At 36.6% G+C, this 15,934-nt stretch overlaps 1 protein-coding gene across 1 annotated transcript; it reads right to left on the bottom strand.

Moving 5' to 3' along the window:
• Positions 1 to 13,587: 13,587 nt before the first annotated feature.
• LOC149140738 (disease resistance protein L6-like) lies at positions 13,588 to 15,044 on the bottom strand. The gene is made up of 3 exons (XM_089451055.1): positions 14,816 to 15,044; positions 14,076 to 14,617; positions 13,588 to 13,956 (listed from the first exon to the last, which is right to left on the bottom strand). Exons 1-3 carry the CDS (start codon positions 15,042 to 15,044, stop codon positions 13,588 to 13,590), a joined length of 1,140 nt encoding a protein of 379 aa, XP_089307181.1.
• Positions 15,045 to 15,934: the final 890 nt, after the last annotated feature.

Genomic DNA, 15,934 nt, shown 5'->3' with positions numbered 1-15,934 from the left:
GTACCCACAATTTTATTCATTGTAAGGTAGCAAAAGAATTGAATTGCTTCTTATATCCAACACCAGAGTGTCAAGTGATGGTTGCAAATGGAGGAACAATAAATTGCTTTGGAAAGTGCCATAATATCAAGCTATCCATGGGAGAATATGTATTGACTAGCCCAATGCTTTCCATTCCAATGGGAGGTGCTGATGTTGTACTAGGAGTCCAATGGCTACAATCCTTGGGTACAATAGCTTTTAATTTTCAAGAATTTTTCATGAAATTTTCTGTGGAAGGAAAGGAAGTTGAATTAAGGGGTATTGCAGGGAAACCGGGAAAGATAATCAGCTCTAACGGTATGACAAAGCTTCTAAAAAAGGAAAAAGGGGTGTAATTGCACAATTATGTTCGCTAGATGTTTCCACATTGGAATCATCTATTTCTCCATATCTCCAAAAAGTCTTGAACAATCATTCCAAGGTATTTGAGACTCTCAAAGGTCTCCCACCTATTCGTGATCATGATCATGCTATTCATCTGATTCCAGAAAGTGTTCCTCCAAACATCAGGCCGTACAGATATCCCTATGCCCAAAAGAGTGAAATTGAACATATGGTTGCAGAAAGGCTAGAGGCTGGTATAATTCAACTGAGTCAAAGTTCTTTCTCTGCTCCAGTAGTATTAGTGCACAAGAAGGATGGATCATGGCGTATGTGTCTGGATTATAGGGAGCTTAACAAGCTAACTATTAAAGATAAGTTTCCCATTCCTGTCATTGATGAATTACTGGATGAATTGCATGGATCAATTTACTTCACCAAGTTGGATCTTCATTCAGGATATCATCAAATAAGAATGAAGATTGAAGACATTCCAAAAACAACATCTAGAACTCATGAGGGTCATTATGAATTTTTGGTCATGCCTTTTGGCCTTACCAATGCACCTTCAACATTTCAAGGGTTGATGAATTCCATTTTCAAACCATTCCTTAGAGAATTTGTGTTAGTATTTTTTGATGATATACTAATCTACAGCAAGTCTTGGAAGGATCATGTTGAACATGTTGACAAGGTGCTACAACTATTGGAGGAGAAACAATTATATGCAAAAAGATCCAAATGTTTCTTTGGAGTACAATAGGTGGAATATCTGGGTCATATTGTATCTCATGAAGGAGTTAAGGTAGACCCTAGAAAAATCAAAGCCATTAAGGAATGGAAAATCCCCACATCCATAAAGCATCTGCGAGGATTTCTCGGGTTGACAAGGTATTATCGCAAGTTTGTTAAGAATTATGGGAGAATAGCAGCACCTCTAACAACATTATTGAAGAAAGATGCATTTTCATGGACTCCAAAAGCAACAAAGGCCTTCGAACATCATAAAGAGGCAATGTGCCAAGCACCGGTCTTAGCTACACTAGACTTCACAAAAACCTTTATTGTGGAATGTGATGCTTCAGGAAATGGAATTGGTGCTGTTTTAATGCAAGATGAAAGACCCATTGCTTTTGAAAGTCGTCCAATCAAGGGAAAGTTTTTACACAAATCTATTTATGAGAAGGAAATGTTAGCAATACTCCATGCACTTAAGAAATGGCGACCCTACCTAATGGGAAGACACTTCAAGGTAAAAACAGATCATGATAGCCTTAAATACTTTTTAGAACAAAGATTATCCTCTGAAGAGCAACAAAAGTGGGTCACAAAGATGTTGGGTTATGACTTTGAAATCATCTACAAAAAAGGGAAGCAAAATGTGGTGAGATGCACTCTCAAGAAAGGATGAGGATGTGGAAGCATTGTTGTGCGCCATTTCTATTATCCAACTAGATTGGATAAACGAAGCAAGGGAGGAATGGAAGAATGAAGAAGAAGTGTGGGCACTTACTTGAAAGTTACAACAAGATTCCAGTACGTCTGATACATTTAGCTGGCAAAATGATTCTTTATGGTACAAAGATCGCTTATACCTCTGTAAGAATTCCCAACTAAAACAAAAGATTCTTATAGAATTGCACACTTCTCCCTTAGGAGGGCACTTAGGATTTTTAAAAACTTACCACAGGGTTAAGAAGGAATTTTTTTGGGATGGCCTTAAATCGGATATTCAAAAATTTGTGGCGGAATGTTTGGTTTGCCAACAAAATAAAGTTGAAACAATTAAGACACCGGGTCTATTACAACCTTTATCCATTCCAAGCCAATGTTGGAAGGAGGTTTCAATGGATTTTATCACAGGTTTACCGAGTCTGAGGGAAAGAGTGTCATCATGGTGGTAGTTGACAGACTTACCAAGTATGCACACTTTTGTGCATTATCACATCCATTTAAAGCCAGTACAATATCTACTGCATTTATGGAAACAATTCAAAAGCTACATGGAAACCCAAAGATTATTGTAAGTGACATAGATCCCATTTTCACTGGAAATTTTTGGACAGAATTATTTTCTTGTCTTGGTACTCAGTTAGCTCATAGCTCATCTTATCATCCTCAATTTCATGGGCAAACTGAGATAGTAAACAAATGTTTGGAAGGATATCTTCGTTGCTTTGTATCTGATAAACAGACACAATGGGTCAAATGGTTGCCTCTGGCTGAATGGTGGTATAACACTTCCTTCCATACAGCAACAAAAATGACCCCATTTATGGCACTTTATGGATATCAGCCACCATCCATCACATCATATTTAAGAGAAAATTCTAAGGTTCAAGCAGTGGAACATCACATCGAACATCAACAACAAGTCTTGCAACTCTTAAAGGATAACCTCGTGTTGGCACAGAATAGAATGAAACAATAGGCAGATCAACATTGCAGCGAAAGAAGTTTTGATGTAGGTGATTGGGTATTCCTACGGCTACAACCATATAAGAAAATGTCCCTCAAGCAAGCTAAGAAGGATAATAATTATCACCAAAGTATTATGGTCCATACAAGGTGTTGAAAAAGATTGGTACTATGGCATACAAATTAGAGCTTCCTGCAGCTTCTCGATTGCACCGAGTTTTCCATGTTTCATGTTTAAAGAAGGTTATAGGCAACAAGCTCCCAGTTCAAACAATATTGCCAGAACTTGATGAGGAAGGAAAAATTATATTGGAACCGGAAGCAATCACAGAAACAAGAACTCGACAGCTATGAAATCGATCAATTTCGGAGTATCTTATCAAGTGGAAGAACTTATCCACTGAAGATTCCACATGGGAGGATGAGAATTTTATACAGAAGCATATAGAACTACTCAAGCGTTGAGGACAACACTTTTTTGAAGGAGAGGGGCATGTTGGGTCCCTATAATACTAGTGATTACCCCATTAATATTGTAGTTGCATCCCTTATTAATATTGTTGTGCCCCTATTATCCCCATATTGTTATTACTGTGCCCCATAGAATCCCTCTATTGTTATTTTTGTGGCTTTATATTATTATTGTTAGGTCGGCTGTGTTATATTGTGACTCCTTAGACTCCTATGTATAGAAAGGAGGTTTTGTCATTTGAATCATCCAAGAATTGTTCATTTATGTAATGTAAAGGAGGTTGCCCCCTCGAAGAGGCTGGATTCTAAGGCGTTGATCTATCTTTTCTATCTTTTCTTGAGATGGTTTCATACCAGGAGTGAAGTGAAAGGATGCACCTGAGTCAATCAACCTTGCCTCATGATCTACATGTGTACTTGAAGAAGCCAAGTACACATCCATACCTTCATCTGAGGTGGTTTTTGCCTCTGAAGAAGGAGCATCATCAGATCCCTTTCCTTTATCAGGAGCTTTAGATTTACAATCCCTTTTGTAGTGCCCTTCCTTTCCGCATTTCCATCACACCACCTTTACAGGTTTTCGTGGAGATTTAGATCTCCCTCTAGATTTAGATCTCCCACTCGATGACTTATTTTTGTTTCTAATCTGGGACAGTCCTCGTACAGACAAGGAATCACCATTCTGGCTCTCCATACTTTTCCGTCTCATCTCCTCCATCGGCAAGGATGAGACTATTTCATCAAACTGCAAGGCAGTTGCATTGCTACCTATTGCAATAACCAGACTATCCCACGAATCTGGTAGAGAACACAACAAACTGATGCACTTATCTTCATCTAAAATTTTAATATCAACAGATGCTAATTGACTTACCACAGTATTAAATGCGTTTAGATGCTCTGTCACCGAGTCTCCATATTTCATCCTCAGGTTATACAACTTTTTCCGTAGGAAGAGTTTATTCACCAGAGACTTAGATTGGTACAAAGTCCCTAACTTGTCCCACAAAGCCTTCACTATAGCTTCCCTTAATACATTCAACAATACTAAATCTGAGACACACAATTGTATTGTGCTCTTTGCCTTCCGATCCAAATTCTTCCATTCTTCATCGGACACCCCCGTTGGTTTAGTACCCGAATCTACCGTGATCCACTAATATTTATCCACCAACAGATCCTCCATCTTGAGTTTCCACAACTCAAAACTCTGACCATTAAATTTCTCGATCTCTATCTTTCCACTGCTTGCCATCTTCTTTCACCAGTAGAATCAATCTTGCAGATCTCCCACTAAATAGGGTCTACCACAGGCCCGAGTGAAATCCCTCAGCAACAAAGGCGTCCCCTTGAAGCCAAAACAGCTCTGATACCAAATGTAGGTTTTAACCCCATACAGAAATTACCTGCATACGAATTCTAAAACACAAAAAATAAACAATGAGAGAGCATAGCACATAAAACACATATACACAGAGATTTTCCCCTGGATCCCAAAACCAGGACTACTAGCTTGATTTTTCATTATGTTCCTTTCAATGTTACAATACATATTTATACATGCCGAAGCAACCAATACCATGGATCATAAACCATCATGTCCAATACCATGGACCGAAAACCATCGCGTCCAAAAACATGTGTGAAAATCATTCACAAAACCATAGGTGGGTCCGCCCAACCTAACATAGGTTCCAGAACCAAAATTTTCCGAGGCGCTACCCTGGACCCCATAGAGTGAGGTTACTTGCACCCCTCAAACCCCCTGTGACCCCCCCGCTGCGCAATCGGTACAACGAATGGGGGGCTCCACCCCCCCTCTAACCCCTCGATTAACTACATGGGCTAGTCGTGGAAAGAATATAACACAACCCAACACCAAATGGAAGAGAAACCAAGACTAGATCATAGTGCTCATCGCCCTGATTCCAACGGTGTGAATGACACTCAAATCCAAGTTCGTATGGTTGAGATATGGCTGGTAAAATTTTTGGACAAAGTGGACAATTGGCAGGCTTAAGGAGGCTACAAGTTGACCGGGACCAGGACACGAAATCTGGCTCCCGAGAATGGGCGAAATTGCAGGATGGTTAATTTTTCTATGAAACCCTAAAATCTGCAAAGTTGGAAAAGATCGGTCGGTTATATATAATTGTGGGGGGGGGGGGGGTAGGTTGCCACCCCCATCACCCCTACTCTGCATTTAAATATGGCACATATTATTAAATGGTAAACATTGTATATGGGTAGGTTCGAGGCTACATGGTGTAGACCCCGCCCACCAAACAAACACCATACATAAACTGTAATTAGAGATTAGCGCGACTCCAACCCGCCTAGCCCACGTGGCCGGCACCCATTGGGCAGTCTCACAACCACCAAATGAAAACAACGGAGTATTCAATGTGGTAACATGCCAATCGTTAGTCGAAGGTTCCAGCAGTTAACAAACTGCTCCCATATTTATACTGCTTTACAACAAAAGTGTCAAGGTGAGGTGTCGGTGGGGTTGGAACCCCCGACCTCCCCACCTCAATTATTTTTCCTAACCAACATGCCAGGGGTGGCAGCTTTGTAAATTTCTCCACCCGACTGCTATATAATATTCCATTTCTCATATGCATGGGGAGGATCTAGCAAAAGAGGAACAGAACTGAGAGGCAGAATCATGCCGGGTGGAACTAGGAGTGGCCCAGGGGCCCAGAACCCTGAGCAAGGGTATCAGAAATATTCTCTGAAGATTCCCTAGAGGGCCAGGAGTGACTTTGTCAAAATATGACAAATTTATAGTTGTTTTTGCACGATGTTTTGCTAGGAATTCAGCGATGACGTCAGTTTCAACATTTGGGCTCTCCATTTCTAAGCCATCTTCCATATTGGAGGTATAAGGGTCATTTATGTAATGTTGCTTATACTTTGTTTCTTCGATGCCACTCAATAAAAGAAGTCCTCCCCACTATTGCAGGGCCCAAAGACGTAGCCCACATTGGGTGAACTCCGTAATCAAATCATGTGTCTTTGATCTTATGCTTGTTTATGTTTTTTCGCTTCTTTTCATCTGGATTATGTTTCATGGTTAACAAACTCTGTCATATGTAATTCTTAATTCATCCTTGAAGTTAAAATATCTAGATTGCTAGTTTAAGTTATGGTGCCTGGTTATCCCACATATTAGTAACCATCTAGTCCTATCAAGGCGCCATCCATTGAAGACCCAATACCATCAACATTTGAGTAAGTTTTAGTGTAATTTCCAAATCCAATTGCAGTTACAACTAATATGTCATGTATAAAAAAAAAAAAATTCATTAACCTCTTTCATTTTTTTGAAACTAATAGTAAAATCACCTTATGAAATATGGTCATTTTGAGCTAAAAACAAGCTCATTTAACATTTTCTAGGAAGGAAAACCTTTAACCAAAATAGACCCTCAACCTTCAAAGCTTTTGAACCCAAACTTTAAATACTAGCTTCATCAAAATCTTCTTAAATTGTCACTTGATGCATCTATTACCACACTATTCACACGGTTAGGAAAACTATTATGATTGGCATGTAAAAGATTAACCTCCATGGGCCCTTAGTACGTGTTTTAAATGACAAGTGGCCTCCTAGATTTTCTTTTGAATTGTAATTGTAGTCATTAGCTTAATTACAACCATATAGTTTCCACATACCATCCATACACTTTTAAACTTTAATAATGCAAGAGGTATTGCCATTATACGATATTAAATATTGGATAACATTAATTTATTCTCTGAATTAATTACATGTTGGTAGCATTATTCTAGAATTAAAACTTTTTGATGATTTAGTTACAAATCATTGTCCACTTTCAATTTGTTTAATTTGTTTCTTTCATTGTGAGGTCCTTTACGAATCCTTTGTTATTCAAGAATAGTTTCCTTCGATTCCTTAAAGGGTGGTTTCATACATTTCTATCTCTAGGATTTACTACTTTTTCTTTTGGTAAATTTTCAAACATTTGTTATTTAAGAATGATTTTCTTCACTTCCTTAAAGGGTGGTTTCATATATTTCTATCTCTAGGATTTACTAATTTTTATTTTGGTAATTTTTTAAACACTATCTTGTCACCATTTGACTTCTTATGATTTTTTTGTTGTATTTTATTTCAAACTTAAAACTTTTGAAAAAAGTCAGATTTTGTTTGAAATTTAACTTCAATACCACATGGTAACGACAAATGATATATATATATATATATATATTTTACTAGCACAACCACATTAATAAATATAGTTGATATAAGCCATAAGCATCAACTTAATATACTTTATATTATAAACCCTACATTAAATTAGTATTATTATTATTATTATTATTTTAATTATAAATATTTTTAAAAATTATATATTTACATTCAATTTAAAAATCTATAATTTACATATTTTAAAATTAAAATAAAGTATTTTATCTATTATGAAAAAAAAAATCAATATAAATTTTTATTTTATACATAAATAATTGAAAAGAGAAAAATAAAAAGATAAGAAACCCTAAAAGCTAATTCAAGAAAAAACTAAACCAAAATATGTACTGAACCAAAATATGTTTTAACTTCTAGTTTGAAATATCATACATAAATAAAACAAATAAAAATATCATTTATCTTCAGAAAATATCAAAAAAATAAAGTTGTCTTACGGAAACATTTGCGTTTAATTATAAACAAGTGTTTATTACAAGTTGTCCAAAACATTAATGAAATACTAAATGATACCTAATTATTTCAATTGTATTTTTATAAATGAAATTAAAAAACTTTTTTCCGAAATATATATCAAAGTTATGATTATATTTACCTAATGGAAATGCATCTTTTAACATTTTTAATGCTTAGTAAAATAATCATTTTCGTTGTTGAGCTTTTCCACGTAAATTTGTGCAACCTATGAAAATTCTATTTTAAAGATTCTTAAAATTAAATTTGACGAAAGGAGGAAAGGAGGAAAAGTCGTATTTTTCAAATAATTATGAACTAGCATTTGCATCTTATGTTGCAAAGGAAACGCCGTAAGGCATAGAGTGGGGAAGAATAGGGACATGTGAATGGACATTGTTGAAAGCAATGGTGGATGATAATGGGTTACAATTGCAATAGCTAGTTATGTGTATTCTGAAAATGGATATTTTGTAAATAATAATAGGTTGTGGAAGAATAGCGACATGTGAATGGACGTTGTTGAAAGAAAGGGTGGATGATAATGAGTTACAGTTGAAAGTATTAGTTATGTGTATTTTAAAAAAGCACAGGGATATCCATAGGCATCGTTGGGTTGTTGATTCCTTCCTTGTCTGACTTTGGGATGTCATGGCTAAGCTAGCGCTTCATATAAACAAAGGATAGATTCGAAAAATTTATAAAACGGTTCCCTTTTGGAATCGAAAATCATTCGATTTTGCCATTTCCATATGGCCCAGATTGTTAACAAAGAAATGGGCCTCCACTTGCAGTACATGTTGCTCCGTGCTTTGGAAGCCTCATAGATAGAAGGAGCATTGACGATAACGAAACCAAAGTCAGTAGTTAAGTTCTACCAAATCAACTGGGATTGAGGACATTGTAGGAAAATATTCAAATTATTTTCAGAATTTGATCTACAAAGGGGGCATATGGCAGGCCCACACCATTTGCGCTTCTGGAGATTCTCCCAAGTGAGATTCCTGTCATGAAAAACCAGCCAAGAAAAAATAATGATTTTTAAAGGGCATCCAAATTTCCAAAACGCTGGGGGGAAAATATTATGATATGTAGCGGACTCTGATAATAAAATTTGGAGATATATATGCTTTGCATATATAGCCGATGCACCACTGAGACCTTTCCAAACGAGGCAATCCCTATCTGACGAGCGATACAATCCACGCGATTGCAATGAAATAGTGATAGCATTCCATTGGGATTCCAAAGCACTGGGTAATTGCATTTCTGTAGCAGTTTTCCAGATTGGAATAACACCATCCCATTTTTTTATTGCACTGGCCCAAAAGAAATATCCCCTGCTGTGTAAATTTCTCAAAAGTTGAGAGGAGATACGGATCTTTTCTCCCATACCTGCGAATTCATCAAATCCAATGATAATATTGGATCCGGATTGGAATTTCCAAATCAATTTTTTTCTAAAGAACGACTCCAATCTTTTAAAACCTCTCCATATATATGAGCCGTTGGTGGATCTAGTGGAGCGCTATCTATACCAATATGTCATGTCTTGCTCATCCATGTACTTAGCTCTAAGAGGCCTTTTAAGAGGAATATCTTTAGCTGCAATTTCTGTAATAGGAATTTCAATTAAGGAAAGATCTCGGGTTGACGAGTCCTGTCTTCCCTTCCTACCCCGAAAGTGTCTACTACCACGCTTCTCTTTGCGGCGGACAGTTATGTTTCTAGCTGAATTAGGGCTAATATTGGGCAAGGGGGAACGATTGGGTCGATGGACAGTTAATGGCTGAAATTTTAAAGACGCTTTTTTAAGGAGGTCAATATCCTGATCAAAAGAATTACGGGGAGAGGTTCGAGGGGATAGTGGAGGGGAAATAGGGATATATGGAGATTTATTATTTATATCAAAAGAGCGACCAAGTGAGGGGGAAGACGGGAATCTTTGGATGGGTGGAATGTGAGAGGAAGGGGATTGGGGTGATGAAGATATGTATTGAATATGGGCAGACGCAGGATCAATACATGGAGGCTTAGAAGATGCAGGAGGGAGGGGAATCTCAGGGTTTGGTTCCAATTCATGAGGTGGAGAAATATTGGAGAAGCCCGTTACTCTGGCCGATAGGTCAAAAAAGGACAGCGAGGGAGTTTTAGAAACAGTGGAAGAACGGGGTCGCTCAGAAAAATAGTTAGAATTACGATTTGTATGGTTCACAGATACAAATTGAGATTGCGGAAGACTGGCAGATCAATCTAGGGAACGGCCTTTCGGCGAGGATAGGACGTCATTAGTTCTGACTGGAGCCCGATAGACCTCCATGGTGTTAGGCCATTCATATGCCGAATTTTCTCTTTCATATGTCGAAACAGGAATATTTACAGCATGGAACTTTTTCTTCTGTTTACCATTGGGGCGACGAGGACAATTACGAAAAAGGTGTCTAGTTTTGTGACAATTTGAACACCTAAATGGGACGCCCCAATAATCTAATCGTTGTTGAATTTTGGACAGCTCCCAAGTTAAATCAATAGACTCTGGAAAACCCCCTTTGAATTCCTTTTCTATGAGAATCTAGGCCACCTGCTTGTCTTTTGCCCCAATACACCTAGGATCGACGTATATGAATCGCCCAATAGCATTTCCTATTTTTTCCATAGATTCTTTGGTCCACAGTTCAAGAGGCAGGCCAAGCAATTTTGGCCAAATGTAATTGTTTTGGGGCGTGCAACGAAGCGGATTAAAACCAATAAACCATCTGTGCAGAGCTAAAAAGCTCTTCTCTTTCACCTAGAGTTTCGAATAGATAATTTTCAAGTAACGTACCCAGAGGAAGTGGAAAGTAGATATTTTATTGAAAATGATTAATTAATTCTTTTAACTAACTTTACATTATTTGATAAGAGAGAAGTAGATTAATTAATTCTTTTAACTATTTATTGTATTGAAATATATTTTTTATAACCTAATATAAAAGAAATATATAATTCCTTCATAATTCTATATAAATAATAAAATAATTAAACATGTATAATTATTTTAATGTTAATATGAAATTTAAATAGAATATCTATAAATATTAATAAAAAAAATAGTAATAAAAAAATATTTTAATTTCTATTTTAATTAAAATATTTTTATTTCAACCTCTTATGCATAAAAATATATATTATGAAAATATAAATTTGATTTAAATTTTAATTTAAAATAATATCATAAAAAAATATTTCATTATTAAAAATAATATCATAAAAAAATATTTCATTATTAAAAATAATTAAAAAAAAAATTCATTATTAAAAATAATAATAAAAAATTCATTATTAAAAATAATCAAAAAATATTTCATTATTAAAAATAATCAATTCTCTCAAAATTAAGATTAAATTGATCTATTAATTCTTCATTTACATACAGAAGAATCTCAAGTTATCATTGAGATAAATAAATCTCTATAGTACATACTTGTTATATCTATATATATATGAATGAAGATCTTTGCTATGATTTATATTAATGTGGCAATGCCATTTTTCCACAACAAATTCTTTTATTAGTATTTAATACATGACCCTTAAATTTTTCATATACTCAATCTTGACTTAAATACACATGAGTGCATTACAGTTCACTTTAGTTACATTTAGAATTAATAACATCACATCAATCACATGATTATTTTTCATATACTCAATCTTGACTTAAATACACATGAGTGCATTACAATTCACTTTAGTTACATTTAGAATTAATAACATCACATCAATCACATGATTTATCCATGGAAATGGTACATATGATAATTAGATTGCCACCAGGAGGATCTAAATAATTAAGTTCCAATGTACTAAGTTAATGTAGGTTCTCCACAAAACATGTATATTGGGAAATGAAATTACAATGAATGATTCTCTATGCAACACACTAGGAATTGGAAATGATAATAATTTTAATAATTCTTTGAATGTATGGTTTTAATCCCATACTGACTCACTAACGTACTGCTCAATCTCCTTGACCTATGTGATACACTAGACTTTGGTTTTTTTTCGAAACTCCTTTGCTTTCTTGATCTCCCATAATCCTCTACCTCTCCCTCCTGGCACAATGTTCTTTAATTTCATGTACCATGTTAACATGTGGTCTAATAGTGGTATACAATTGTGCCACCTTTTTCTATTCATCTAGTACCTATTTAACATTCCAAACTTTCTCACATACAAAAATATTTTGTTTGGGATCCTCCGATCCAACACAGTGAAAGAACGTAATTCGCATAGAAGGATCAACGTCCATTACCATTCTCTACGTAGTTCCACACTATGAAACTTTTGATTGATTTGTTTGGCATCCTAGATCTTGATTGACTACTTCCACTATTCTGATTATTATCACTATTCCCTTCACTATTTGGATTTAATTATAATAACTTACTGGGTGATCTTACTTCTTGACGTAGGTGATAAACTCATCTTAAATAAAATCTCTCTGCTTGTCCTCCATTTATAAGGCCGGCATAGTTCGCCCTAATTTGCAGTAGGTGGTGATATCATACCCAAAAGATTCGCTCTCCTAATGGATATACATTCTGCCAGATTGGCTGGATCTGGCTACTTTCTAAATTTAACTTGACTCGACTACCTAAATTTAATGTACTTTAACAAATACAACCTCTGTCTGTGCTAAGTTTGCCCTATTTAGCTGTAGGCGGTGATCATACTGGCTCTCCTAGTGGACATAAATTCCGGCAGCTTGGCAAAATCAGGGATTACTTCTTTCAGTCCATCGGATTTATAGAATCGATCAATCCATGCGCTCAGCAATGGCATTTTCTCTGGATCTATTAAAACGCTATCGGTAGCCTTTGATAATCACTGACAATCACTGACAAACCACCCAATGCGATGTCAAGCAAGTCGAGACCTCACTTTTTTTTTCGAGGTAATGAATGCTGTGGAAGCCACCTGTAATCAAGAAATATGTTATATTTACTATCTGTTTTATGTTATATTTACTATCTGTTTTTTTATTTTTATTAATACATAAGCGTTTTTTATTTTAAAAAAATGGCGTTTTTTATTTAAAAAAAATTGGTTCCGAGATAACTCATAATATTGAACCAACAACAGAATTTGAATCCCAGAACCATTCACATTCCGGATTGTTTTCCAAAATGCAGCAACGTCCCGTATAAAATTACTCTTTACAAGTTTTGTATTTTATGCAACACTTTTTACAAATTTTGTATTTTATGCAACACTTTATACTAGGTATAAAGGATCTTTCCAAAAAATTAATTGCATTTCATTCTGGTTTCTATTACATTCTATACCAAAGCTTCCTTTTCATTATGGTTTCTATTACATTCCTAATCAACGCACATTGAACAGCGGAATGACAGCTACAGTATCGGAGAGATACATTAAAAACTTGTTGGCAAGCAAAAAATTTTCAGATGCATATACATTTTTTTTATCTGTTTCTTTCTTTCTTTTTGTACTAGCAGCCTGTTGCTTCTTGGGTTCAAGCCCTAAACGACTCACTATAGGGGATTTGAATCTGAATCTGTGTTGTTTCAACAAACTTATTAACGAATTGAAATGCCCCTGGGTCTACATTTTTTCTCTCTTATCTTTGAACCTTTTTCAATTTAATTTAATAATACATCTACAAAATTAGCAACCGTAAATTTTGAGTATTCTGGACAACATCCAAAAAGGGGAAAAAAAGAAGCATTCTTTACCACACTTTCACTATGGCACCATGTTTCCAATTCGCCACCGGTCATTTGTAAAGCTCTCAAATTCCGAATTCGAAGACAAGAAGGCAGGGAAGTGTCTGGACACTTACTCCAGCAAAGCCATAGAAGCTGATCCGCTTGTTTCAGAAACTCGGATATGCTTCTCAAACAATTACCTTCGGCCCTCAATAGGTGCAACGTGCTCATATCAACATAAGGCTGCAAAGAGTTGTGGAACGACTGGTCAGGTATTCCTTGAACCCTGTTTATCCCGCGCACCTGAATTATTATCTGAAAACTGTTAGAAAACAATATGGACTTACTCGTAAATCCAAACAGTATTAACAATATATAACTCGTAAAATTTTCAGAACTAACATTTTGATTCAAACACGTACATTTGGTTGTATAACCGCATTACGAAAAAGGCCGTCAGTGGGGCGCCAAAGACGACGATGACATCTCGGAAGTTCTCTATCAGCGAAATCTCTGCCCAAGTCTCTGAGGTGATTGTGCATTTTTATACGGTTTTGACAGTCGATCTCCAGAATACACTTGTACTCTAGGTTCTGCAGATTCAGCTTTCCTCCCCAACCAGATCTGTCCCATATGCTTATGGCCAGATCTTTATCTTCTTCTATGAAGAAACAGGCAATATCTAAGAATATCTCTCTTTCCTGGGTGTCGAGGCTGTCGTAACTAATCCTAAGACTGTTTTGTATTTCGGGGGGAAGTACTAAACCCGATAATTTCAGCAATTGGGCTTCCCAATACTCTAAATATTGTTTATAAAGATGAGACCCTAGCACTCTGAGAGACAATGGCAATCCATCACACGCATCCAAAAACTTTGCAACCACTTCTTCAAATCCCGCACGGGGTTTAGGTTCCTGAAAGGCATGCATGCAGAAAAGCCTTTGTGACTGTTCTCTGTCGAGGCCTGACAGCTTGTAAATCAACGAGACTCCGTTGGTTTAAAGAAAATCCCTATTGCGAGATGTAAGTAGGATTAAGCTATCGGAACTAAGAATATCTTTAAGAGGTGAAAATAATGCTTTTAACTGCCTGGAATCATTGATATCATCCAAAATTATGAGGGCTTTATAACCCAAGAGACGATGAGAAAGCTCTGATTTACCTTCAACAATGTTACTAACTGCCAGATCCCCTGAAGTCAAGCCTTGGAGGAGTTTATTTTGCACAGAAATTAAAGAAGTTTCGGCTCTCACATCTTCCAAAAAACAAGATCCACGGTAGGCTGACCTGTTGCGGTTAAAGAACTCTAATGCCAAGGTTGTCTTCCCTACACCACCAGAACCCACAATCCCCACAACCTTGGTCTCCACGCTGGGTCGCTGCTGCAGCATCACTGTTTTCTCAAAATCTTGTAGCTTTTCGTCCAAACCAGTTGGATATTCAGCTACAAACAGTTGAGGCTTTCTAATTTTTTCTTCCACCAATTGAACTACGTTCTCCAGGAGTTTGCCTTCGTCGTTGGTTATTCACAGTAAAACCAAACGTGAGTGCGAAAAACTTCGTTTATCAATACAATCAAACTATTAGGGACACAGAGACTAAAAGTTCTTACCCATAATATGCCTTTAGCTCCAAACCGCAAGTGTGAAACCTCAAGCAATGCTTTTTTCCAATCTGCAATTCTTTGTTGTGGGTATCTCCTTTTCCTTTCATGACCTCGCAAGGCTTTACCATAGACTCCATTGTTGCCCGCCGCGCAACCAATAAATCTCAAGATTTGACCCAATAGTCCATGTTGCCTGTCATCTGTCCTGATCCGTAGATCACAAGGATTAACATTATAAAAGATTGGAATAACAGTAAGAATGAACTAAATTACCTTATCGTCTACAAAGGCAGCCCAGAAACGAGCAATGGCTCGGTCATATGGATCTTTGGGAATTCTTGCGAACAGGGTTCGATTTCAGGAGCAGCTCGCTCTTAGCTCTGAGATTCTCTTCCGCGAACTGGTAATCGATACCTAGCAAATGCTATGCGAACCCGCACAATGAAGGGACTCAGAGTCATACCGAACCGCTTTACCTGCCCCTTTTCTCCCCGTTTTTTTATTTCAGTTTTATTTTAGTTTTCGATCAACGATCGAAATTCGTTCAATCGTCTAACACCATCCATCTAAGGGTGAACAATAAGACACGGGGGCAGCTGGGGGAGTCCATTTCAGATGGGAACGCCTTACGGCGTAAAAATTCGTTCAATCGTCTAACACCATCCATCTAAGGGT

The sequence above is a fragment of the Pinus tabuliformis genome, chromosome X (genome assembly GCF_031772625.1).
Source record: "Pinus tabuliformis cultivar Carrire ecotype Pingquan chromosome X, CPIR1, whole genome shotgun sequence".
Classification (NCBI taxonomy): domain Eukaryota; kingdom Viridiplantae; phylum Streptophyta; class Pinopsida; order Pinales; family Pinaceae; genus Pinus; species Pinus tabuliformis.
This window is presented reverse-complemented; position numbering and strand designations above follow the sequence as displayed.

Coding starts and splice junctions, on each gene's coding strand:
- LOC149140738 (XM_089451055.1), bottom strand. CDS start 15,044: ATGCTGCAGCAGCGACCCAGCGTGGAGACCAAGGTTGTGGGGATTGTG. Junction 14,618..14,815: donor AGTTAGTAACATTGTTGAAG/GTAAATCAGAGC, acceptor ACAAGCTGTCAG/GCCTCGACAGAGAACAGTCA. Junction 13,957..14,075: donor ATGCGGTTATACAACCAAAT/GTACGTGTTTGA, acceptor ATAATAATTCAG/GTGCGCGGGATAAACAGGGT.